This window comes from Podarcis pityusensis (genome assembly GCF_964106645.2).
Source record: "Podarcis pityusensis genome assembly, chromosome: Z".
Taxonomy (NCBI): domain Eukaryota; kingdom Metazoa; phylum Chordata; class Lepidosauria; order Squamata; family Lacertidae; genus Podarcis; species Podarcis pityusensis.
The window spans coordinates 32,071,459-32,096,345 of NC_138044.1; the positions used below are offsets into that span (position 1 = coordinate 32,071,459).

Genomic DNA, 24,887 nt, shown 5'->3' on the forward strand with positions numbered 1-24,887 from the left:
CTAGAAACTGTAGAGAAACCATGCTGCCTTTCTTCGGAGCAAGCCACGAGGCAAAACCGGCTGATGTTTGTCCAGTATGTTGTGTTCTGCCATAAATAGCCGCCTTTCACAGCTCTGTTTAAAGAGCTCCATTGGTGCTCCTCTGTGTCTTGCCTTTTTGTCCTTGCTGACCTCAGTTTTCAAAACCAGCGTATTCTGTAGGCAGTGGTGGATGAGACAATCTCTTTGGCTGTGGGGCATTCAACCAAACTTATTGATGTGTTGCTGAGGGATTAACCCAGCCTTCCCCAGCCCAATGCACTCCAGATGTTTGGGATTATGGCTCCCACCAGCCTCACTCAACACAGATTTTGGGGTTCAAGAACTCCACAGCCACTGCTTTTGTGGGGAGGGAGCAGCTGCCTGGCTTTCTGTTCACCTCACCTTGGCCTACATTTTACCAAGAGATTGTCCAGGCTGCTACTGATCTCTTGGCAAAACTGCTGCTTTAAAGTACAAACCAAAATCGATAGGCATCGTAACCCAGGTATATGATGGCCAATTTAAAAATGAACCTGAGAGGATATATATATCTGCAAGCTGAGTAAGTGACTGTCTAGGGCATCAGACCACAAGGGGCATCTAAATCCAAAAAACAAGTTTTACATAACTGGTTTAAAAAAGGAAGGAAACAGGGAAACCAGACTCTACAACAGGTATCATTATTCAGATGTGACAGAAATATACTTATCAGCTGCACACCATCGTATTGTGTTTATAAATCTGTAAAGAAATAACCATAATCAAAATGTCACTAAGCCAGGTAGCTGCTCTTGGTTTGGTGTACATTAAAGGTTTTAATATATGCTAAATACGAAATCATAAAGGTACTTTCATTTTGAAAGCATCTCACGTGCAAATACACTTATTGCAAGACACGTTTTAGTTAGATTTCTAGTTTTAAGATGCATTCTCACCTATCTTCCAGGAGATATGCAGATATAAATGTTTACTGCAGTGTTTTTATTTTCACTGTCCTTTTTGTTGGAACAATACACGTTCTTTTGGGGCCTCTTAAACTTAAGGCAAAAATGCCCTCCAGATGTTGTTGGGACTATCAGCTATGGACCAAGTTGGCAGGGGCTGATGTAGAGGGCCCCACATTGACTACCCCTGGCTTAGGGCCTCAACGTTCCTGATTGGACTTACTGGACCTCTTTTGGTTAACTAGGAAACACACCCGCACTGCCGGCAGTGCTAAGAACCAGCTCATTGTGAATGGACAATAGGAGCATTTGAGTTCCAGCAGCAGAAACAGATGAGAGAGACCACGAAGTCTGGAGCACAGGGGCAGGCAACAGCAGGAAAACCAGGACCGTGTGTATGATGCGATGCCCGGATCTTGGCTGATGAGTTGGCTTCGGATGTTTGGGGTTGTACTGGGCTTCTTCTGTTTTTCAACTTTGCTGAAGGCAGCTCCCGAGTTTTCAGGTGAGTCTGTGAGATGAGCTAAAACTGAGAGGAGGGAGGCTCTTCTCCAGCATCTGTCCTGCTGCAATTGCTGTCTCCTAACAGGCGGTGACTGTAGAAGGAAGGCAGCTTCCACTAACCTTACACCCAAGATCTTAGAAATCTCTGTTCCATGCAGAGAGGAGGAGGTGGGAAGAAAGGAAGGGGGACAGTGGAAAGGCTGACTCAAAGAGCCTTTTTCTTAGACCAGGGGTGGCCAACTCGCAAGAGATTGCAATCTACTCACAGAGTTAAAATCTGGCAGTGATCTACCCCCTTTTTGGGGATTCAGGTCAAAGTTGTTGAGCTTTATTTAGGGAGGAGGAAAGTCCCATTTTTGGGGGGTGCAGGGCAACTATGTTGAACTTTTTGGGGGGAACCAAAGTTGTTGAGCTTCTTTTGGGGGAGCCAGTGATCTACCACAAATGTCCAGTGATCTACCAGTGGATTACAATCTACCTATTGGACATGCCTGTCTTAGACTATTGATTGATGACTCCTTGAATCACAGAGCTGCAAGGGACTTCATGGGTCATCCAGCCCAGACCCCTGTTGCAGGAAATTACAGATTCCTTGATAGGAGAGCCCACCACCTTCTGAGATATTTTGCTCTACCATCAGGAAGTTTTTCTTCCAGACTTTAAAAAGAAAACTGGGTGACATTTTGCTGGTCCTCATTTGAAGAGCAGCCTTGGAGTATTATTGACATGAATCTAGGAGGGCAATTCTTCAGCTCATTTCCGAATTTTTCAAATGCCTTTGAAAGCACTGTGTTGATATGTACATCTTCCTAATTTTAATGCATTCTTCCCTCTTCCCTATGCACCCCATAATGGAAATTATTGTCACATTTGGGGTTTCTAAGTGAATCTAGAACTTAAATTACTTCCAGGACTACACTCTAGGGCTGCCTTAAAGGAAAGAACTCCATGCAAAAAGCAAAATTACTAAGTACAACAAAGAGTTTAAGGTGCATTATTTTTGCTGCAACAGACCAATGCAGCTGCCTTTCTGGAAATAGCTAAGATAATAATAATAATAATAATAATAATAATAATTTATTATTTGTACCCCGCTCTGGGCGGCTTCCACAAAGACCAAAAGTACACTAAGATGTCACACATTAAAAACTTCCCTGAACAGGGCTGCCTTAATATGTCTTCTGAATGTCAGGTAGTTGTTTATCTCTTTGACATCTGATGGGAGGGCGTTCCACAGGGCGGGCGCCACTACTGAGAAGGCCCTCTGCCTGGTTCCCTGTAGCTTTGCTTCTCGCAATGAGGGAACCGCCAGAAGGCCCTCGGCGCTGGATCTCAGCGTCTGGGCAGAACGATAGGGGTGGAGACGCTCCTTCAGGTATACTGGGCCGAGGCTTTAAAGGTCAATACCAGCACTTTGAATTGTGCTCAGAAACGTACTGGGAGCCAATGTAGGTCTTTCAAGACTGGTGTTATGTGGTCTCGGCGGCTGCTCCCAGTCACCGGTCTAGCTGCTGCATTCTGGATTAGTTGTAGTTTCCGGGTCACCTTCAAAGGTAGCCCCACATAGAGTGCATTGCAGTAATCCAAGCAAGAGATAACTAGAGCATGCACCACTCTGGCGAGACAGTCCGCAGGCAGGTAGGGTCTCAGCCTACGTACCAGGTGGAGCTGGTAGACAGCTGCCCTGGATACAGATGACTGCCAATGTGATCATAGTCACATCCCCATAGACACACCTCTTCTAAGACTGTACAAAATTAAAATCAACTCAATGCAGACATGTATGGCTGCAAGGGTCCCTTCCAACCGTACAATTCTATGATTCTAATAGCAAGCCAGCTATTATCTCACCCCCTCCCATTTTGCTTAACATCCAATCTGATGAAATTTCTGTTGGATTCAAGCTCTTCCTCGCAATTCTTTGGCATTTTGGGTGGTCATGATGAAAGGATCTTGCCATTTTTCAAACTAAAAATGCATGCTATTGCAACCCACCTCTTTGTCTGCCCCACTCAATTAGTAGGTTTTTCTTGCTTATTTGGCATGCAGAGGGTAGGCAAATAGCACTCATGAGAAATCATAGTCTCTGTATATGTGGTGACACTTTGCCTATTTTAGTGATTTCTCTACAGCACCACTTACCCACAATGTTAAAACAAAACTACATTGCCCCCCTCAAACCCAGCTGAAACATCTAACACGAAATTCCACACTCATTTTCCAGTTATGGATGATGCTGGATTTAGTGGTTTCAAATCAAGCTGCAACAGCAGGTACAGTGTTTCTTGTGGTTCCTTTCAATAAAGCTGTTGTTCCATTATAGGGCCAGAACAGACTGCAGAATGACTGAATCCAGCATGGTTACACTGACGTTCTTGAACATTTTAAGTTGGGATGGCCAATGTGGTGCACTCCAGGTGCTGCTGGACTCCAACTCCCATCAGCCTCAGCCAGCATGGCCAATGGTGAGGGATGATAGGAGTTGTAGTCCAGTGCCATCTGGAGGGTATCACATTGGCAAGATGTTATGGACACAATAATAGTACATTAGGTAAAGGTAAAGGGACCCCTGACCATTAGGTCCAGTTGTGACCGACTCTGGGTTTGCGGCGCTCATCTCGCTTTATTGGCCGAGGGAGCCGGCGTACAGCTTCCAGGTCATGTGGCCAGCATGACTAAGCCACTTCTGGCGAACCAGAGCAGCGCACGGAAACGCCGTTTACCTTCCCGCCGGAGCAGTACCTATTTATCTACTTGCACTTTGACATGCTAGGTTGGCAGGAGCAGGGACCGAGCAACGGGAGCTCACTCCGTTGTGGGGATTTGAACCACCAACCTTCTGATCAGCAAGTCCTAGGCTCTGTGGTTTAACCCACAGCGCCACCCACGTCCCCAATAGTGCATTAGTAGTGCGCTTATCCTGCTTTAGTTTCTTCTGTGATGCTTCCCCAATGCTACCATATTATTGCTGTCTAGAAGGACTATAGCACAGCAAAAGTGGGACCAATATAAACCAGAACATTTGTGGTATAAAAAGTTGTGCGATTTCAGCAGGCAGTTGCAGCATATACACTGATTGGAAATGAATCTGTGTAACCACCCCAAAACTTTTGCAGGTGTAGAGAATGCACACCTGGGGCCCCCTGTAAGTAATGTTCCTAATCATGAGTGTCTCAAGAACCAACCTGAACTCATCACATTGCTTGATGGTGGCACCAAGAGATAGAGGAGTGTAAAGATTGGTGGACACTCAAGTTTTAAAAAATTAGCTTTGCTAAGCCAGTTCTGGCCCAGAAGTGGATGGTTTCACTTATTTCTATATTTACAAATGATAGGAGATCAGCAGACTTATATTTAGCATTATTTTCTGTCCAGAGACACCCAAACCCATTTGCTTTGTTTTTCCATCAGGTTACTTACAGAAGATTTTGAAAAACCATACTGCCCACGCCTGTGATAGGGAGCAGATGACAATAATTTGCCCCCACAAGACTTCCATTAGTGTCCTTTCTGCATTCTATGGACGCCGAGTGCCCAGTCGAAACCTATGCCCAACCACAGAAGACGTCTCCTTGGAAAGCACCAATTGTGTGTCTGCCACAGCCCACCAGGTAAGAGGCCCTAACATTTACACAGAACAGCACAAAAAATGTGTTGATAGAATTAATAACAGAGAACTGGGGCACTGCTTGCCTGAGCAGAAATTAACATGCTATTTTTAAAAATTGGAATGTGCAAGTTTTTTGTTTTTTTTAATCAAGCGGCTGCAGTTCAGTGGTAGAATATCTGCTTTGCAGGTAGAAAATTCAACCCCCAGCTTCTCTATGTAGGGCTGGGAATGTTCCCCATCTGAAATCAGAATAGACCTGGCCAGAAGGGCTCAAGATGACCCAATGAGCTTCAGTTAGAGTGTTGAACTAAAATCTAGGTTCAAATCCCCACTCATCCACGATGCTTACTGGGTGACCTTGGTCCAGTCACTGTTTCTTATTCTAGCCTAATCTTCATAGGGTTGTTGTGAAGACAAAATGGGGAAGGGGGTGAACTCTATGGTCCTTGGAAGAATGGTAGGATGCAATTTTTATAAAAAATGCTCACAAAAGTTAGGACACCTATCCACTAAAATACAAATGAATATCTGTGGGGACTTTTTCTGAAATAAATAATAATTGCAAACTGATATGGAAATGCAGTGAAATGAACTTGCAGTTGGAAAAATAAGAAATCAAAGAAATCAAAACTGATGGACTCATCCACTTACTTCATAATATACTGGCTGCTTAGAGTACAAAACCCATCCAAGATGAACTAACAAAGTTTGCTCAGTAAGCAAGCCAGCCAGCTATGTTTATCCAAGATTAAAGTCAAGGCATTTCCTCATTTGCACAATTCATTTGGCAAAGAGCGGGTCTGATGGGAAGGGTGGGGAGGAGGCCTGAGAAGCAAGCTTGTACTCTAGTAATTCAGAACCTTGCATCAGGATCTGACTCACTGCTGTCACCAGCAAACTCCTTCTTTGCATAGCTCACTATGTCTCCTTAGCATTGCATGCACACAACATGTGTGATCTTCACTCATGTGATAATCAGCATGGAGGTAGCACTGTATTCTCCTTTCCCATGCAGAAGGGGTTTCTAGGTAGGGATTTTCCTTGCTTTCATGAAATGGCCGCAAGTAGCAGCTGTAATGTGGTTGCTACAGGAGTAGCTGGTGTCAACAAGAATATGCCATAAATGCAGAGGATGGAACGAAGCATTTCAGTGTGCTGGGCAAGAGGATAAGGCTACCAATGGCTACTAGTCATGGAAGCTGGCTGATGAGGACAAATGAGGTACATGGTCTAGCACAGAGGTCTGACTCAATTAGCCTTCACACATGCTAATTAAATGATTAAATGCCCAACCAACCTCAGCCAGCCTTACCTGCTATCTCACTTACAAGCAGTCATGGGGATGCCTCTGCCTGTCATTGACTCTAGCTCTGCCTACTGCTGGTCTCCCTGCCCTACCAGTTCCAATGGTCAATAGCCACCAATGTAGCCACTCCTACCTCCATGGTCAGAAGCAGAATGCCTTTACATGCCTGTTGCTGGGAATCACAAGCAAGGAGGGAGCTGTCGTATTCACATCCTGCTTGTGAGCTTCCCATAGGTTTCTGGCTGGCATCTGCGAGATCAGAATGTGGACTCAATGGGCCACTGGTTAGACCCAGCAGAGCTCTTATGTTCTTCAGATTCACTAAAAGAGATTCCTAGGGAGAGGTTTATGGGTAGGCTCACAGTAACGGTCCTAAAGAGAAGAGGACTCTCTGAATATATAATCTGCAATATTGGATAAGTCAGCTGTTTTTGCTGCTTGTCTGTACCTTGGGAAACAAGCTCTTTGCAGTGGTGCAGTTAGTTAATTTTAGGCTCTGGGCTTAATGGGTTTACAAGGAAGGGAACACTCCATAATGATAATGTGCATTCCTTCACGTACTTCAAAATGTTCTAAGCCAGACCTCCCTCTGATGGGGCCCCTGGATTTCTGCCCCCAAATTCTGCCCTGACAGCACCACTGGCTGTTTGGACTGCTGGGTCGTCATGAGTTGAACAGGCTTTGATCTAGTCAGGAGAGATAACATGAGCAGCTGCAGGGCCTTCTAAAAGCACATCACTCCATCTAGTGCTTGGCTGAAGACTAGCAATTGGCAGCTGTGGTTTCGTCAGTAAACATTAGAATTTAAGTAGAGTTTGTGTGTTAGAACCTGGGGAAATAGCTAGACTTGTGTGTATTTAAGAGACATCCATGTGTGTATTTTAGTTGTGATAGTCCCTGTTAATCATTTAATTAGCATGTGTGAAGGCTAATTGAGTCAGACCTCTGTGCTAGACCATGTACCAGACATCACTAATTCTGTGATGTCAGCATGGATTCAGAGGTAATAGAGTTCAACCCAATTTCTTTGGAGGTAATGATCCATTAGCACAACAAAGCATCAAAGAACTAGGTGGGAGAAAGCAGGTGAGTGGGGCCTCTCTCTGGGTACTAGGGCTTAGGTTAGCTAGGTTAGAACAGGTGGGATGTGACCATTCTTGGGGGAAAGGCAAGCAGCAGGGCAGGGATGCAGCTGCCCTTGGAAGAAGCTGGCACTGCTTGGGTTGAGATGCTCAGAACTAAGGCTGCCATATGTCCAGAGTTTCCCAGACATATCCGGAATTTTGACCTTGAAAACCGCATCTGGGAGGAAATTGCAGTTCACGGCAAATTATCTGGAAAAACTCAGGTGTATGGCAATGACACCTTTTTTTGAAAAATAAAGCTCTAAAAGTGGTGAAAATAAGGCAAATTTGCCCAAAGCACTCAGCATGTATGTTGGGCAGCGGTGGCTGAGGCGAGAGACAGGCTTCGCTGGACTGAGGGAGAGAGAAGGCGTGTGGGGCCTCAGCTCAACTTTTGCACTTGCCTTTTAGAGGCAGCGGCTGGGGCAGGAGGCTCCCAAGTAGGATGCTGAGGCAGAACCCAGGGAAGGCAGCGCCTGCTCTGCACTGGGCCATGCCATTGAGCAAATCGAACTGAGGAAGGCAGGGAGTGGGCTGGGGGCAGGGTGGGGGGTTTGAGGGGGAGAGAAAAGAAGGAAAGTAGCCGCTCTCGGCAACAGCTGTTGTTGTTCTGGTTGTCAAGTCGATGGGGGCTCCAGGAGGCAAGCCAGTATGTAGCCGGGGAAGGGGATTTTCAAGCTATGTTATGATGTGCCCCCTCCACAAAAGTCTCAAAAGCTCAACAACTTTGGTGTCCAGATTTTCACTTTTTAAAATATGGCAACCCTCTCAGAACCCCCTCCACAGTAGACTCAGGTTGTAAATATGTGTAAATAACCCGTATTTCAGAAAGATAGCACAGTCTCCCCTGTGCCTCATTGTCCAAAGGGAAACACAGACCCCCTTGGTAAACCACCAGGAACCCCTGGAATATCACACTGCTCATGGAGATTGGAATGGAGTGCAATATGTTAGGATCTCCCATGTGGGTGCGCTGAAGGTCAGTGGGACGTAGGAGAGGATGTTTCTACCCACACATGTTGTAGTCATCCTTTGCTAACCTTCAGCTGCTTTTGGACTATGGCCAAAACTATGAGGCAGTTGCCTTGGGCAGCAGAACCCCAAGGGGCAGGTGCTCAGCCCATCCCATCCTCTCTACTATTGGCGGCTTCTGGCGAGATCTCATAGATGCCATGAAATCTCACGAGACCTCATCAAAATCTCGTGTGATTTTGAGAGCTCACCAGAATCCAGTGATGACATCACCACTTGGCAGGCACCACTGCACAACCCCAGTGAGAATGACTTCAGGCAGGAGGCTTCCTTGGCAGGGTGGCACATTCCTTTTTGCCTCAGGCGGCAAAATGGGACCGGGTGTCCCTAGTAGTGACTTTTATGGGGAGTTGCACTGGAATTTGATGGGAGTTGTAGGGAGCTGTATTCCAAAATATCTGGAGGCTACTAGGTCAGCAAAGTTTTTTCTAGGCATAAGCGATCACCTTTCTAACAAAGAACTTAACTCTGGTACAACTTTAAAGCCTCTCCTTCTCCTACAGAAAATGATGGATGAGTGTCAGGACCAGCGATGGTGTCATTTCTCTGTCCACAGCCATGTGTTCGGCCCTGATCCATGCCCAGGTACGCACAAGTACTTGGTGGTCTCCTACAAATGCAGACCAGGTGAGTGAGTTCAACAAGGCATTAACTAGGCCAGGGTTCATTGGTGTTAGCAGTTTATGATTCTGATGTTCCTTTTGAAGTCACATTTGCTTTTCTTATTTAAGCAGTCCACAGTCAAGCAATGTGTACAAAAATGAACATATTGTGATAAAAGCAAGAATAAACTAAAAAATAACGCATCTATGTGTGCATAAAACTGCTTCTATTGGTGAAAATAACATGCAAAAATGCATTATAATAGGGGAAATTGCACACAATCATGCATATATTAGGAGACCAAAATACTGGTGAATCACAAATGGATGTGGACAGTGCTTTTTTCCCTGGGGGTACGCAGGGGTACGCATACCCCTAAACATTTTGTGAATCTTTGTACTTTTGTCCATTTACTATATTTATTTTCCCCGATTTGAACTATAAAATAGTGATTTTCTTGAGTCAAAATGAGAGTACCCCTAAACATTTTTTTAGGGGAAAAAGCACTGGATGTGGAAATGTGGAGAACGGGTGAGTGGAAAAAATGAAAAATTTCGGAGAAACTGAAATTGACAGATTTGTCCATCCCTGTGTCCCAGCCAACCATCGCCTCAAGACTGTGTGTGAAAATGAAAAACTGAGACTGCAGTGCCGGAACAAGTCCATCCTAGCTATTTACTCTGCCATCTATGGGAGGCCTTTGCGGGGAAAGCCAGAATGCGAATCGGTGAACAGGACGGGACCTGACATAGGTATGAAGGGAAATGGAGGTGGCCTGGAGTTTCCCAGGACAAAGCTAAGAGCTTCTGGAGCTTCAACGGTCACCAAAGGATTAAGAGTAGATCAATTTTTATTTATTTATTTTACCAGATTCCATTTCTGAAACGCTCCTCTCAAAATATCTCAAAGCAATTTCAAAGTACCTTAAGGACTATCTCATTTCTTATGCTCCAACCCCAATCACTGATATTGTCTGGCGGGGCACTTCCTGTGGCTCCCTATGGCTTTGAAGTTTGGTTGGCCTTCACAGGGGACTGAGCCTTTAGCATGGCAACCTCTGTCCTGTAGAACTTCCTGCCACTAGATGTTTAGCCAGAACCATCTCTCCCTTCTTCTGAAAACTATCGTTCCTAAAAACAGGACTTTGCAATATGAATTTCCTTTTTCTTTTTAGTCATTCAATATTTCTTGATTTGTTTTTGCTATTTTTAAAAAGTTTTTGCAAATTTTATTCTTGCACATTGTATATGCCTTGATACAGATATTTATGAAAGCGAGGGTTATAACTATGAAAACAAACAAACACCAGCAATTAAAACAATTAGGAACAATTCCTTACTGAAGACCATAAAAAACAATCCCATACATACAAACAATTAAAAGCAATTTCATATGTAGTAACATTTACTGATCCATCACAGATACATAATGGGATAAAGATCTCCACTTGGAAGCTTGTTGGAGAAAGGCACGTCTTCCGTAGAGATCCCAGATAGTGGCTGTTGAACATGTGAGAGCTCCAATTTTAGGCAATGCCCCCTTTCCTCCTAGCACCCAGTCTCTCACTCGCCTGCTGAGTTTTTCATGCTGTTTGCATCACTCAGAGACAAATCTGGTCTTGAACAGGTGCATCAGACTTGTTACTGAATATCAGCCACAATAAATCTGTGACATGTCTGGCTGGTCTCCCCACTTTGCCCAGGAACTGCTTCAGTCATGCCACACCACCTGCCCTGCATCTGATGTCTCATACAATAGGTGAAGATGCTGCTCCCTGCCAAATGTTGGGTTTGTAGACACTGCACATCAGTAGGCAGGTGGCACCTGCAGTGCTCTGTGCCGTTGCCTGCATGGGTTGATTTCAAATCACACAGGCAAATCAAGATGCCCCACTTGAAGCCATTGTGTTGCAAGGTGATTGACAGAAGGGCAGCCCTATCCACCAGTCAAAAAGACCCACAGGTATTGGGGCACCTAACCATTGTTTCGCCATCTAGAAAGAGTTCCCCACCTTGGCCAAAGGTGAATAATGTATAATAACTGTCTGAGAACCTGGCACTAGGGGTTGGTTTCCATCTGAGCTGAATGCCAACTACTGGAGCACCTTAGCCCTGCTTCTTCTCCTTGCTGTTTCTCTCTGTTCACCTTTCTGGGTAGAAGAAAAATTATGGGAGCAAGGAGTAGCAAATTTCTCTCATCTCTCTCTCCTCCCCATGACAGTTGTATCATACCCTCCAACATTTTCATCTCCAGAATGGGAACACCTGAAGGGGCATGACTCCTGGTCTGGTGGTCTGGCAATCATCACTTGGGTCATCCCAAAGTGCTGGACTGACCCTGCTGACTTGCACCAGAGTGAGTGCCAGGCCACAAAATGGGACATTCCAGGATACAAAGAGAAGCTGGGATTGACTTCTGTGGTTCCCGCTTAAAACAGGGTGCTTGGAGGTAGATATGCTGTAGACTTCAGGCCGAAGAGGTCAGTGAATAGGCAGCAGCAACAGAAGTGAGGAGAAGGGCACCACCGCCCAAGATCCTTGCAAAACCTGAAGCCAGCAGTAATAGAGCCTAAGTGATGAGAGATAACCTTCACACTGATGGAGGCCATTTAAATTTACACAGTGGAAGAGAACTTTCAGAATGCCACTGTTTGTCACAATGAAATTTCAGAAGTGTGATATCAGGTGATTGTCAGGCCTGTAGTGGGTGGGTGGTTGGGGAAGGCAGGATTTAACCTACTTGCCTTATGCTGTTTCCCACCCCTAAGTTTGTGGTTGAACTGAAGCCAGGTGTAGCACTTCTGCAACGTTCTTTGGGACTGAATGTGCTGTGTCCATGCTTTAGAGTGTCTGGCTCCTGATGCCTTGAGGAGAGTTTCCCGGAGGTGTCACAAGAAGGAGAACTGCACCATTGTTGCTGATAAAGCCACTTTCGGAGACCCCTGCTTCCCTGGAGTGAAGAAACAGCTGAGAGTCTCCTATACTTGCGGTAAGCTACTTAAAAAAACCTGTATCAAATTGTGCTGGATTGGAAAACTGGCACTGTAGAAAGCAGAGGGACAGGAGAATGCTTAAACTGCTTGACAGCTGAAGGTTAAGGTATGGATGGCACTCCTACCTATTAGAATTGCCGCTGCCACAAAAAGTCCCTGTGGCCAAAGGCCCTTCTAGGCCAGCATCTTGTTCCTCATAGTGGCCAACCCAGATACCTCGAGGAAGCTCACAAGCAGGACACAAGGACAATAGACCTCTTCCACCATTGTCTTCCAGTGACTGGAATTCAGAAATCCTCTGATGCTGTGGGTAGTAAACAGCCATCATTACTGGCATAAGAACTCAAGACCAGCCCTGCTGGCTCAGCTCAGTGGTCCATCTATTCCAGCATCTTATTTTCATAGTGGCCACACAGATGCATATGGAAAGCCTGCAACAGCAATCTCTCCTCCTGTGGTTTCCAGCAACTGGCATTCAGGAGCCTCTTGGGCTTGTTGATCAGAAGATCAGTGGTTCGAATCCCCATGACGGGGTGAGCTCCCATTGCTCTATCCCAGCTCTTACTAACCTAGCAGTTCGAAAGCACGCCAGTGCAAGTAGAAAAATAGGTACCGCTGCGGCGGCGGCGGCGGGGGAAGGTAAACAGCATTTCTGTGTGCTGTGGTTTCCATCACAGTGTTCCAGTGTGCCAGAAGCGGTTTAGTCATGCTGGCCACATGATATGGAAAGCTGTCTGTGGACAAATGCTGGCTCTCTCGGCCTGAAAGTGAGATGAGCACCGCAATGCCATAGTCACCTTTGACTGGACTTACTGTAACTGTCCAGGGGTCCTTTACCTTACCTTTTTACCTTTTATTGAAGTAAATACATGTTCTCTCATGTGCTTCTTGTACTTTACTGTTTCTCTCTGTGACAAGCAGTGACATTAAATAATTCTAGAAGGAAGCATTTATTTTATTCATATGTCTCTATTTACCAGTACTATTCCAACTGTCTCTTGTCTACCCAAACCCCCAAATCTTTATAGTTCCTTTTCATTAAGATAAAACTTTTAAGTTTAATCTTGCTGTTGCTTGCATATTTGAATCTAAGTGTTGCTTGCTTGTTCTTATTAGACTTGGTGCTGTCCTTCTTAGAATAGTTTTGATCTGATGAGTTTAAGTTCAGTGTGTCATAGTCTGCTTTATTTAGTCTGTCTTGACTGCAGCCATGTTATGTTTATGTTATTTATCAAGCCATAGTCTGCCTTGTTAAATTCTTAAGGTGCTATTCATTTAAGTTTTATTGAGAGCAGACCCACTGAAATTAATGAACATGAGTAAGTTAGGTTAATTAATTTTAATGGGTTTATTATTGATAAAGGGTTGAATACCACCCCTTGTGCCTTGTGTATATATGGCTGTTTCACAAACACACTGCTAGTGTGCTACTTCATGCGCAAGCATTCACTGTGGCACTCAGCAGCAACTATAAAATGGGCACCAGTCCTATGAAAGTTGGCAGCAAAACCTCCACCATAACACCCCCCCCCCCAATCACAAACAATGATTCCTCTTCCCCTTTTTAGTGCCAAGGCAACTGCTGGAAGAGGTGGGCCGCAACTCCCAAGAAGACCCTTTCTTAATCTCAGACTACACCCATGGTTAGTATCCCGCTTTTACCTTAATCACAAGTAAAGCTCTGCTTTAGAATCTGCTGGTAGAATCTTCTACCACCACAATCCATCTAAGGCAGGCAGGCAGGCAGGCAATCCCTTCTGAAGATAGTGGTCTCAGGTGGTGAATGCTGAGAGGACTATATCCTAACTGGGGCCACAAAGAAAGAAGAGTGTGCTATCAGCATGATAAGAAGAATCGTGAGATTAGCAACTTTTTTTTTTAAGCGTTTATTAATTTTCCAACAAAAACATCCAATTAACATATCAAATCAAATCCAATAAAAATAAAAAACTAAAATAAAAAAGGTCCAATTGTCTTCCAAATTGTAATAATTTTGTTTTGACTTCCCATGGTCTGAATTTCGAAGCGCATTCAACATCATAGTCCTGCCTCTCATCAACCTCAATGTTATTCATAATTCCATGTCCGATTTTTCCCTTCCACATTTTGACTCTGGTTCTACGATCCTCACTCATGTCAGAAAACCGATACTTTTTTTTTCTATGGAGTGCAGATTTGTCCGTATATTGTAGTCCTTGAGCTGTTTTTTCATCGCACCGCTTCATTTAATTGCATCCAATTTCAAAGTTCTGTCCAGCTCTTTGAAAGCTGTTATTTTGGCAGCTCCCAGATCGTTAATCTTTCCCGTCCAGGTGTTATCAAAGAAACAGAGAGAAATTTCCTTCTGTACCCTCCTTGTTGATTTATCTTAAACAGACTCTTTGCAATGTAGCCATATATCAGACAGTTAGTAACTGGCCTTTGGAATCTTCCCAGTCCCCCCTCCGGGCCCTAGAGGGGGGCTGCCAGACATCCATTTAGCCCTCTCTTTCGCTCGTAATCAAAAAAACATCTTTTTGCAAACAGTTGTATATGTAATATTGTTTCCAGTCTTTATAACCAACCATCCGTTAGCTCCTGTTTCTCTTAATCAGGGAAGTATTTCAGATATCCAATAACGATGTGGTGGGAGACGCCATTTTGTCCTTTGTCCTTTGTTTTCGTCTTTAACAGACATTTCCGGTCTTAGAAGAGAAGTGGCTGCGAGTAGATCCCAATTATATATGAAAGTCCATCTGAACTCACCTTTTGAAGAGCAATTTAAGTTCTTAATGAGACTTGGCATGCATTACGGATTGTTGATGTTAAGGATAAAAGAATTTTTTTTTACATACCAAGCCCCTCCACATTCCAAACGTTATGATGAGGATCTCTTTGAAGTTCGATCTTTTGCACCAGAGACTGTACATACTACAGTGGTGCCTCGCAAGACGAAAAGAAACCGTTCCGCGAGTCTCTTCGTCTTGCGGTTTTTTCGTCTTGCAAAGCAAGCCCATTAGCGGTTTAGCGGATTAGCGCTATTAGCGGCTGTAATGAGTATGAGTTACTCGTGCGTAAACTGGTGCCTCTCTAGGCTAGTTTGCCTTGTTAAACCTTTCTGACTGCACAGCCCTTTCTCATCATGACTGTCTCAGTCACTAGCAGAATCCGTCAGTGGGCGTTTCTTGAATCTCTTCCAACATAAGAGTTGTTTGACACCCAATCTCCTCCGCCTCTCACTGCGCGGGAGCCTTCTGCGCAGGGTGGGCGTGGGTAGCGGGGGACCTGTCCCCTCCTCACTGAGTTCCAGTGAAGAGTCCGTGAGCCCTCTCTCCGATTTCCCCATCTGCTCACTTTTGTTCCTGGTGCTGCGCTCAAATACTTCCCCCTCCACTGAGTTGCCTCTCCCCCTGCTGCTGGGTCCTTCTCCAGCATCATCCAGGAGCCTCCCCTTCGCCTCCCGCTCTGATGTCAGTTCCCTGACAGCGGCTTAGCGGGCTTAGCGGATCAGCTGATAAGCGGCTTAGTGGCTTAACGGATCAGCTGATAAGCGGCTTAGTGGCTTAATGGATCAGCTGTTAAGCGGCTTAGCGGATCAGCTGATAAGCGGCTTAGCGGCTTGGGAAAAAGGGGGGGGAACCCCACAGGAACTCGCAAGACATTTTCGTCTTGTGAAGCAAGCCCATAGGAAATTCGTTTTGCGAAGCACCTCCAAAACGGAAAACCCTTTCGTCTAGCGGGTTTTCCGTCTTGCGAGGCATTCGTCTTGCGGGGCACCACTGTACAGGTTTTTTTCCAGCTTCTTCAATTCAGAGCGTGTCTGTTTGTTTTCCAAATCTTTATATTTTCCCAAACAGATGCGTCCGGCTATGGGGTGGCGTCGCAGGAGTGTTAGCCATCCCTAGCTCCGTGACCCAGTGCCCCTGCCGTCTGCCACATCGGCAATCTGGGGCAGACCGCGGGTCGTTGAGACAGTCCTCCCCTGCCCTGGGGAGGCTGCCAGGGCTAATTACCCCCATATCAGCCCTGAATTATTGGAACAGCTGAAGTCCGATTGTGTGGGATCAGCCATTTTCCACCGCCGGAAACAGGAAGTCCGAGATTTGCAACTTTTAAACCCCCCCCCCAAAAAACTTTTCACTAAACAACCGAGTGGGTATTCCAAAATGTAGCCATGAAGTAGGTGGAAAAAATAAAAATGGAAGGTGAGTGGTGGTTAAGTGTTCTGTTTGGAGGGAGTGATTGGTTGCAACCCTCAATAAAGCATTTTGTGCAGGTCCCAATGGCTAATTAGATTCCCTATTGAACAAACTAAGGCCCTTCTGAGCCTGTTTTGTGTGCAGAACAGAAAGCATGAGGGACAAAGCATGTTCCTTTCCTTTCCATTAGCTAATTGCCTTGGTCTAATAGCACCCAGAACATCCTTATTGGCTTCTCCCCCTAGTATTCACTGTATTAAAAGGACACAAGTTTCCCAGGGGTCTTATCTGAACCTTGTTGAGCTGCATCTCCTTAATTACTGTATTGGCCTAAATATAAGCTGCACCTGAATATAAGCTGCACCTTTAAAATTGGAGGGGGGCAGGGAGAAAAAAACAACCCCAAATATAAGCCACGGCGGACTGGCTGCACACCTTTGCCCCGTGCTCCTGGTCTACTCTGCTTTGCCAGTGGCCCCCCTTCCCCTCTTCGATCCAATGGCTCAGGGTAGGCTTTGGAGTGGCGGGCGGCAGCGCTCCTGGGCTGCTTGCTGGGGGGGGGGGGGAGCCATGCCCCTTTGCCGGCAGTGTAAGGTCCTGAATATAAGCCACACTTTAACTTTTCACAATTGGAATTTGGGGGGGAAAGTGAGGCATATCTCTAACCCCACTTGGAAGTTTATCTGGTTGTTATACAGTGGACCCTTGGGTTACGTTACCTTTGGGTAACATAACTTTCGGGTTGGGAACGTGGCAAACCCGGAATTGTATAATTCTGGGTTTCACCATGTGTGCATGCACAGAAGCGCTTTGCGCACCGCATGTGTGTGCAGAAGCGGTGCCTCATGTTATGGACTTTTCGGGGTATGTTACAGACCCCTGGAACAAATTAAGTTCGTATCCGGAGTGTCTACTGTATTTCTTTAAATATTCGCTAAAGTATTCCCACTCCTCTTTTATATCCAACTCATCCTGATTTCTTATCTTTGCAGTCAACATTGCTAACTCCGCATATTCTATTAGCTTATTCTGCCAGTTTACTTTTGTGGGACTATTTTCACCTTTGGGCATAAAAATCCTTTCACCTTTGGGCATAACTTATTCTTGGCGTTGCTGTTGCTTAGAGGAAGAGACTAAGTACTTTCTTGTTTATTTCACTCTCTACTATACTCAGTAAGAACATCTCCAGGGTTGTTTTTTTTGAAAAATGAGAACCTTACCATCTTTTTTTTTAGTTCTGAGTATATCATCTCCCAATACTCTTTGGCTTTCTTACAGCCCTACCACATACGTTCCATCAATCTCTTCACATTTCCAGCATAAATGTTCATTTCGCCCAATTCCATGCCCACCACTCTTCTCAGTTGTTATCAATTGTGCCTTGAATGGGGGTTCCATTTTCCATCTTTGTTCTCCTGCGACTTTCCCTCACTGCTTAAGATCCCACCTGGCTCACCTACTCTCTTCATGTTCAGAAATTCATTGCCCATGCTCATTCACGAGGGGCAAGAGACAAGCCATGTATCCAAAGCAGAAACTGTGTCAGTGAGTCTATCCTGAGTGTTAACACTGTGAGATGAGCAACCATGGATGGAAGCAGCAGCTAGAAGCCAGTTAAAGTATATTAAAGAAGCAATAGTGGTGATGGCGGCCTTGCATTCATCAGCTGTAGTTTTTGTTTAGGGAAGGAGAGTGAAGGCCAGCTGGCCGTGAAAGAGAGGACCAAGAGAGGACAGGAAGCACTGGATTAGGCCTAGCCCAGAACAGTCTGCCCCTTGAGGCAATGGGACAAGATAGTGCCTATTTCTCACCTCATGTGCAGAAGTAAACTGGGTTGGCGGGTAAATCTGACTGCAACATCGCTGATGTGGCAATGCCCTCCATTGCATCAGTGGCAGCATGCTAGTTTAAAGGTGTGGTAAGACAGGTTGGGTGGTGTACACAGCTCTGTCCTCCAACAGAAGGGAGTAGTTGGGAGGTGTAGGAGAAACAGTCGGGGGGGGGGGCAGCCACCTCTGCTCTCTGCCCCTGCTGCCTGAAGTGTCCACCACCCTTTGCGTAATGGCAAGGCCAGCCTTGCATAGGAAGTGGCCTTGAGTGTAAGGCCTTTGGTCCATCTCTCATGGTATCGTCAACACTGACTCCAGATTGCAGCCAGCCCTACCTTGCTGTAGATGATGGTTCAGTATCTGGATGCCACATAACTTAACCACCTCATCCTCAGAATGCACACCTGTCACCTAGCAGAGTAGAGGACTCTGAGATTCATTCTTCACGTGAAAGCAAGGGGCAGTGTGGTGTACTGGTTAGAGTGCTGGACTGGGACCAGAGAGACCAGACCCAGTTTCAAATCCCCACTCAGCCCTGAAACTCCCTGAGGGACCTTAGTCTCATCATGCACTTTCAGGCTAGTCTACCTCAAAGGGCTGTTATGTGGATAAAAACAGGGTTGGGTGGGATAGAAATGGCTACACATGTAATAATAATATCCTTCTGGTCCCTGAAACGTTTTTGGTCAGCAGAAGTAAATAGGAAGCAGAGAAAGTGAGAGTGAGGCAAGGCCAAAGCTCACCAAAATGGTGTGATGGTGACAGCCCCTACTAACCACCTGCTGTTACATGCTAACTGCCTCTGGACATGGAAGTTCTATTGAGCTCTCATGGTTAATAACCATGGGTAATAAATCTGTTCTTTCTGAAGTTGTCGTCACTACAACTTGCCTTATCTCGAGTCAGACCATTGGTCCATCTAGACCAACATTGTTTATACTGATTGGCAGCACCTCTCCAGGGTTTCCGGCAGGGGTCTCTCCCAGCCCCACCTGGAGGTGCCAGGGATGAACCTGGGACCTTCTGCATGCAAAGCAGTTGCTTCACCACTGAGCCCTGGTCCTTCCCCTTTGTGATGGTGAGTTCCATAGATTACATGATAAAGGAGATGCAGTTTAAGGCTGAACATCTGTTAGGCAGGCTTCCCTTCTCTCCCAAAACCCTTGTCAGTAAGAACGTGCTATCCCCTTGTTTGCTGCAGGTGGCTGGTACACTGGGCCGAGGCTTTCCAGGCTCCAAGAAAATCTGATGATATTTACTAGCTCTCTGGAAACTTTTGCCCTTTTATGGGGTATGTCTGACTTCCCTGGGTGTGCAAGACGGGCAGAGTTGGGATGCTGGGGGAAACCGGGCCAATCAGGGCCATGGCGAACATTATGTGGGCGGCAAAGCTGTGACTGGGTCTCCCGACCTTTGCGGTAAACAGGGGTGGCACATGGTTACTGCCAGAACAGAGGAAATGTGCCACTCCCCAAAAAAGAGAGGGCAAAAGGTTTGCACATGCTAAATTATGTGTTATAGATTCTGATGTAGAAGTGACTGTTATAGCTGAAACAGAAATGCAACACGTCTTGCCATAGTGGTCTGTTCTGAAAACAGAGGACTGCTTTCTGTAAAGCAGGATAGCTTAACTGTTAAGCAGCTCTTTTAAGCCATTTTCATCAGTTCAGCAGTGTTAGGAGAAAGGTGCTTCGCCTATGTCTCCTACCCCAGCCTTTTCCAGAGCTGAAGTATCTGTTAGTCTCACTGGAGAAATGCAGGGACAATACAGATCCCCATCTTCTCACCACAGCAAGACTGTTAGCAGCTTTCAGATGGGGAGTGGGATTTAGAAAAAGGAAACAGCACTTCACCCACTCCAATAAAAACTGAAACCTTAAAGTAAAACTACAAGAAAAGGGTGAACCCATCATAGATGTCACATATCACATTTGACCTTTTGGGATGCCTTTTCGGTGGGTGCAACCCACACCCTCTTTAAAGACATCATCCTAGAGTTGCAGAAGGAAAGCCCACTGGAATGAATGGGCACCCCCCACCCCATTAAATACCGATTTGCCAGTTCTGTAGATATGCAGTAAGTAAAAACCGGGTGCGGAGGTGGTAAATTCCAATTAGGCAGGAAAAATAAATTTGGGGTAGCATTTTGATGACAACGGCATTGTGTGCGACAGGGAAGGGGAACCTTTGGCCCTCTAATAGGTTGTTGGACTGCAACTCCCATCGTTCTCGACTACAAGTCATGCTGGCTGGGTCTGATTGGAGATGTAGTCCAGCAACATCCCGAGGGCCAAAGGCTCCTCATCCCTGGTGCAGGCGCTGCAGACTTGCATGCATGAGTCACACTGAGTGCACAATAAATTGGATGTGTCCTCTCTGTCAGTCCATCTCTCTTTTCCTCCAGTTAAACTGCAGACTTAGGTATATGAGGAGAAGAGGGTGGCTGGAGCCGATGCCACGTTCAGGAGGCTCAGTCCCCCCAAACCATGTCCTTTCTGCTATTGGCCCCTCCCACTCAACACCCTATCCCTGCAAGGGCGGAGAATGTGGGTTGGCTTCCCCCTGTTGAGTCTTACTTTCCTTTTTCTTTGCAGGCGTTCCTGAGAAGGTGGGCTTTTATTTCCTGTGCGGAGTCTCAGGAGGCCTGGTGTTCCTCCTCCTCCTCTTTGCACCCAAAGTGGCCTTCCTCCAGGATTTAAAGGAGGCTTTCAAAGCTGCAGAGCTGAGCGAAAGCTTAGAGCTGGAGACCACCAAGCTGCAGGATGAGCAGGATGACGAGAACCACGATGACAGCTCCTCCGACTCCTCCTTCCGCCGCCTCACTCGCACCTACCGCAACTCCAACAATATATTTGGGCCAGAGCTCACTGCGGCCCTGGAAGGAGCGGCAGACCATATGGGCCACGAGGGAGATGAGATCTGGATACCCAAGGAGTCCAGCCCATATGCCATCCACAAAATTAAGTCTGCTACCAAATGAGAAAGAATTTGCCATGGGAACAAGGTCAGAGCTGTCTGTTGTAAGCTGAGGTGGACTGAGCTCAGTGGCTTCATAGAATTATAGAATCATAGAATCACAGAGTTGAAAAGGATCCCCAAAAGTCATTTAGTCCAACCCCCTGCAATGCAGGAATCACATCTAACGAATCCCTGGCAGATGACCATCCAACCTGAATTAAGAGTCCACCATCTTCCAAGGTAGTCCGTTCCACTGTTCAACAGCTCTTACTGTCTGAAAGTTCTTCCTAATGTTTAGTTGGACTCTCCTTTATTGTAACCTTAATCTGTTGGTTTGGGTCCTACCCTATGGAGCAAGCAGAAAACTAGCTTGCTGCTCCTCCTTCCACATCACAGCCTTATAGATATTTGAAGATGGCTGTGGTATCACCCTTCAGTCTTCTCTTCTTTAGGCTGATCATACCCAACTCCGTCAACTCCTTACAATAAAGGAGATTCATAATGTCTCCAGACCCTTTATCGCTGGGGCTTTGCAAAGTTGGTTTTGTTATCATCTTTTCCCATTCCAAAGTATTTGGGGCAAGGGATTAGAAATGTAAAATAAGTGAGTGTATTATGAGTAGGTCCCCATTTGCATCTACATTTAAAGCGGTGTTATACCACTTTAAACTGTCATGGCTTCTCCCTTCCAGAGCTGCAATTCACAGAGTGGTTTAACAATCAATCCTTTTCCCCAGAGAACTTTGGGAGTTGCAGCGCTGTGAGGGGAATAGGGGGTCTCCTAACAACTCTCAGCACTTGTTAACTACAGTTTCCAGGATTCTTTCAATGCCTAGTGCAGATGGGACCTTAAGTTAGTTAGATCAGAGATAGGGAGCCTGTGGTGACCTCCAGATGTTGTTGTACTATAACTCCTACCATCCCTTCCCATTGGCCATGCTGGCTGGGGATGGTGGGAGTTGGAGCAAAGTGATGCCTTCCAGTTGTTGCTGCACTACAACTCCCATCATTCATGACCACCCCTGTTTGGGGTTGATGGGAATTGTAGTCCAACAGCAACAGAAGGGCATTGCTCCACTCTTATCATATTTCTTTCATTTTCTGAATGCCAAACTAGACCAAGTTAGATATAGGAGGAAGAACTGCCGGGTCTGCCTGGTTTCAGTGGCCTTCAGCAACACTATCCAGAGAAACATCAATGTGGAAACCTGGTCTTTGTTGTTGTTGTTGTTGTTTTAAAAAAATACTCTAGCTCAGTATATGTAACACCTGGAAGCTGACTTGACATAAAACTATGTAATGTGAGTTTTGAAAACAGGGAGAGGCTGCTGTGTTTAACAGATTGATTTGCTCTTCCTACTGCATTTTTAACCTTATTTTTCAGATACGCTCATGAGCAAAATCCGGCAGCACCTGCATCCTTCTCTGGATGTGTTTAACAGGCCTGAATGCCAAGAGCTGTAAATCTGAAAATAAAAATATTTTGCACAAAATTTAAAGTTTGGCCATAGTAGTATGTTGTTGTTGTTCTAAAAAAAGGTTGTGACTTATTTATTTATGAGTTCAATGTACATTATTGGTAAATACAACAATTGCAAATTAAGGTGAGTACAATTCACTGGTTTATTTGCTGGAGCAAGCCCCGTTGTAATCAGACTTATCTAGTCAAATCTTCTGCTGATGCAGGAAAAATCCTGGTTTGCCACCCCACTGTGGCTGGTGGCATTTCATGGTGGAAAGTCAGCAGAGTCACAGTTGGTGGGCTGGCACAGCTTGGGCTCCTACTGTCCAGGGGACCCAATCAGCAGGTTTAATGGGCTCAAGGGGGTTGGGGCATGTTCCAGGTACATAGGTGGCCATTCAGCTTCTGCTCAAAAATGTCTAAGGAGGAAGAGTCCCACAACTGCTGAGGAAGTCTGTTCTGCTGTAAAACAACTTCAGCCACCTGACTTTGGGCCCTATTATTTGGAGCAATAAAACCCCCAAACTTGATCTATGTGACAGCTCTTTAATGGGTATTAAATCAGCTCTTAATTGGCTCTTCTTCAGGCTACTCATCCCCAACATCTTCAACTGAATGGAAACTAAGATCACATTCACACCATACATTCGGCGCGCATGAATTCCCCCAAATAATCCTGTAAATTGTAATTTAGCTCTAGCCAACCCTTAACAAAGTACAGTTTTATTTAATAATAAAAACTATAGCAAAATTTGGGGAAAGCCTTTTGTTTTAAATGTGGACAGTGCTGTTTTTCTAGAAAATGAGGTGCTGGAACCCACTATGAACACATCCCTCATTCTCTTAGAATAGCAATGGGGCCCACCTGAGAGATGCCAGAACTGAGTTCCAGTGAGTTCTGGGTGGGGGGAAAAAGCCCTGGGTGTGGATATGACCTCTGCAGGAACACTCTGATACTCCCTCAGGGAGCTCTTTTTCATTTCAATGGGGCTTGTGTAGATGAACACCCTATGTATTTGCGCCCTCTCTGTTCTTAAGTAATACCCCCTACCCCCGCAGCAACACCCGTGACTGGAAATAAAGGAGGGGAAATGGAATGTAAATTCAAACGTCTGCAAGCAAATAGGAAAAAATTCTTAATTCCACCAGTCTTTGAAGCCTAGGTTCCTTTAAACACACACACACACACACACACACACACACACCCCTTTCTGTTCCTTGTCTCCAACAATGGTTCTGCTGATGGACATCTTTGTTTCTTCCAACAAAGGTGTTTGCTTGTACAGTCAGTATGTGAAAAGATAACATAATTACACGCACAGGCTTCTTGGATGTGTGTTATGTTAAAAGTGGCTGGAATGCCACTGCCAAAAAGAGAGAGACCTATTATGTACTTGGACCTCCGTATCACTTGTACTAATCTAGGGGTATCCAACTTTTTTAGGCCCTTGGGGACGTCTGGAGTTTTGAGTGAATGCTTTGGTTGCCACCTCCTCTTGCCATGTCTCTCCCTGCTCTCCTACTTTTAGAAGGGTTCTTCTAGGAAAAGTCAGGTCCAGAAGCATTAACCTGAATTGCTCTTCCAACTTCCCTCCTTCAGCTCTATGTACTTTTTAAGGAGAAAAAGGCAACCTCCCTCACCAACTCACAATGAAGAAACCAGCTTGCTGGGGTGTGAAGATTCACAGGCTTTGCATATTGTTTCGGAAACTGCGGTGTAGGCATGTTTGGATTACATTTTCAACCGTATCAATTTTCTCCCCCATTCCTACATTTTTAGTCATACTTTTTCAATATGGCTAAAAGCAGTGAAGGCTGGGGAGAGAGGGAGAAGGCAATTTTAAAGCTGAAAATTAGCATGGAGGAAACCCAATGCCAGCCTTCTGCATTCAAGTGTGCCCATTGCAAGACATAGTGCATAATAGTTTAAAAGCAAGAAAAAGTATGCTTTCTTCAGAAGTTTTGCTGTACCCACTTGCATATCTGTGTAAATTCAGTTGCTTAATCAATCACTTAATCAACTCATTCATACAATGGATTCTTTAAACTAGTGGCAGCCCTAGAATTAAACAAGGGCAGAACCAATTACAGCAGAGCGCAGGAGGGCATTGTAGAAGGAAACCTGAGATGTGTCCTCAAGGTTAACACATCCAACTTGCCTGAAATCTTCCAGCATGAGTTCCAAACCCCCCCCCCCTTTTGCTCAGAGTGTAATTCACCCTCTGGGGCTTCTCTTCGCCCTCCCCATCACCTTTGCAACCCACAGGTTCAAGGAAATAACATCAGACTTACAAGACAATCATTATTGTTTTTTAGACATTTAG

General features: G+C 45.5%; 1 protein-coding gene across 2 annotated transcripts; it reads left to right on the forward strand.

Moving 5' to 3' along the window:
* Positions 1 to 1,228: 1,228 nt before the first annotated feature.
* LOC308468237 (protein eva-1 homolog C-like) lies at positions 1,229 to 22,594 on the forward strand. Of its 2 annotated transcripts, XM_080990263.1 has the most exons (8): positions 1,229 to 1,470; positions 4,881 to 5,080; positions 9,045 to 9,168; positions 9,744 to 9,896; positions 11,989 to 12,132; positions 13,705 to 13,779; positions 19,345 to 19,434; positions 20,738 to 22,594. In XM_080990263.1, the coding sequence occupies exons 1-8, from the start codon at positions 1,371 to 1,373 to the stop codon at positions 21,121 to 21,123; spliced, it is 1,272 nt and encodes a 423-aa protein (XP_080846389.1). In that variant the 5' UTR covers positions 1,229 to 1,370; the 3' UTR covers positions 21,124 to 22,594. The 2 variants fall into 2 exon arrangements, with proteins under 2 accessions (XP_080846389.1, XP_080846390.1); XM_080990264.1 differs by lacking the exon at positions 19,345 to 19,434 and having other exon boundaries at positions 1,230 to 1,470.
* The last annotated feature ends 2,293 nt before the right edge of the window (positions 22,595 to 24,887 follow it).

Excerpts from the sequence above, each read along its gene's own strand:
- LOC308468237 (XM_080990263.1), top strand. The coding sequence starts at position 1,371 with ATGCCCGGATCTTGGCTGATGAGTTGGCTTCGGATGTTTGGGGTTGTA. Across the intron at positions 9,169-9,743 it reads CTCCTACAAATGCAGACCAG|CCAACCATCGCCTCAAGACT; the intron begins GTGAGTGAGTTC and ends CCTGTGTCCCAG. Across the intron at positions 12,133-13,704 it reads GAGAGTCTCCTATACTTGCG|TGCCAAGGCAACTGCTGGAA; the intron begins GTAAGCTACTTA and ends TCCCCTTTTTAG.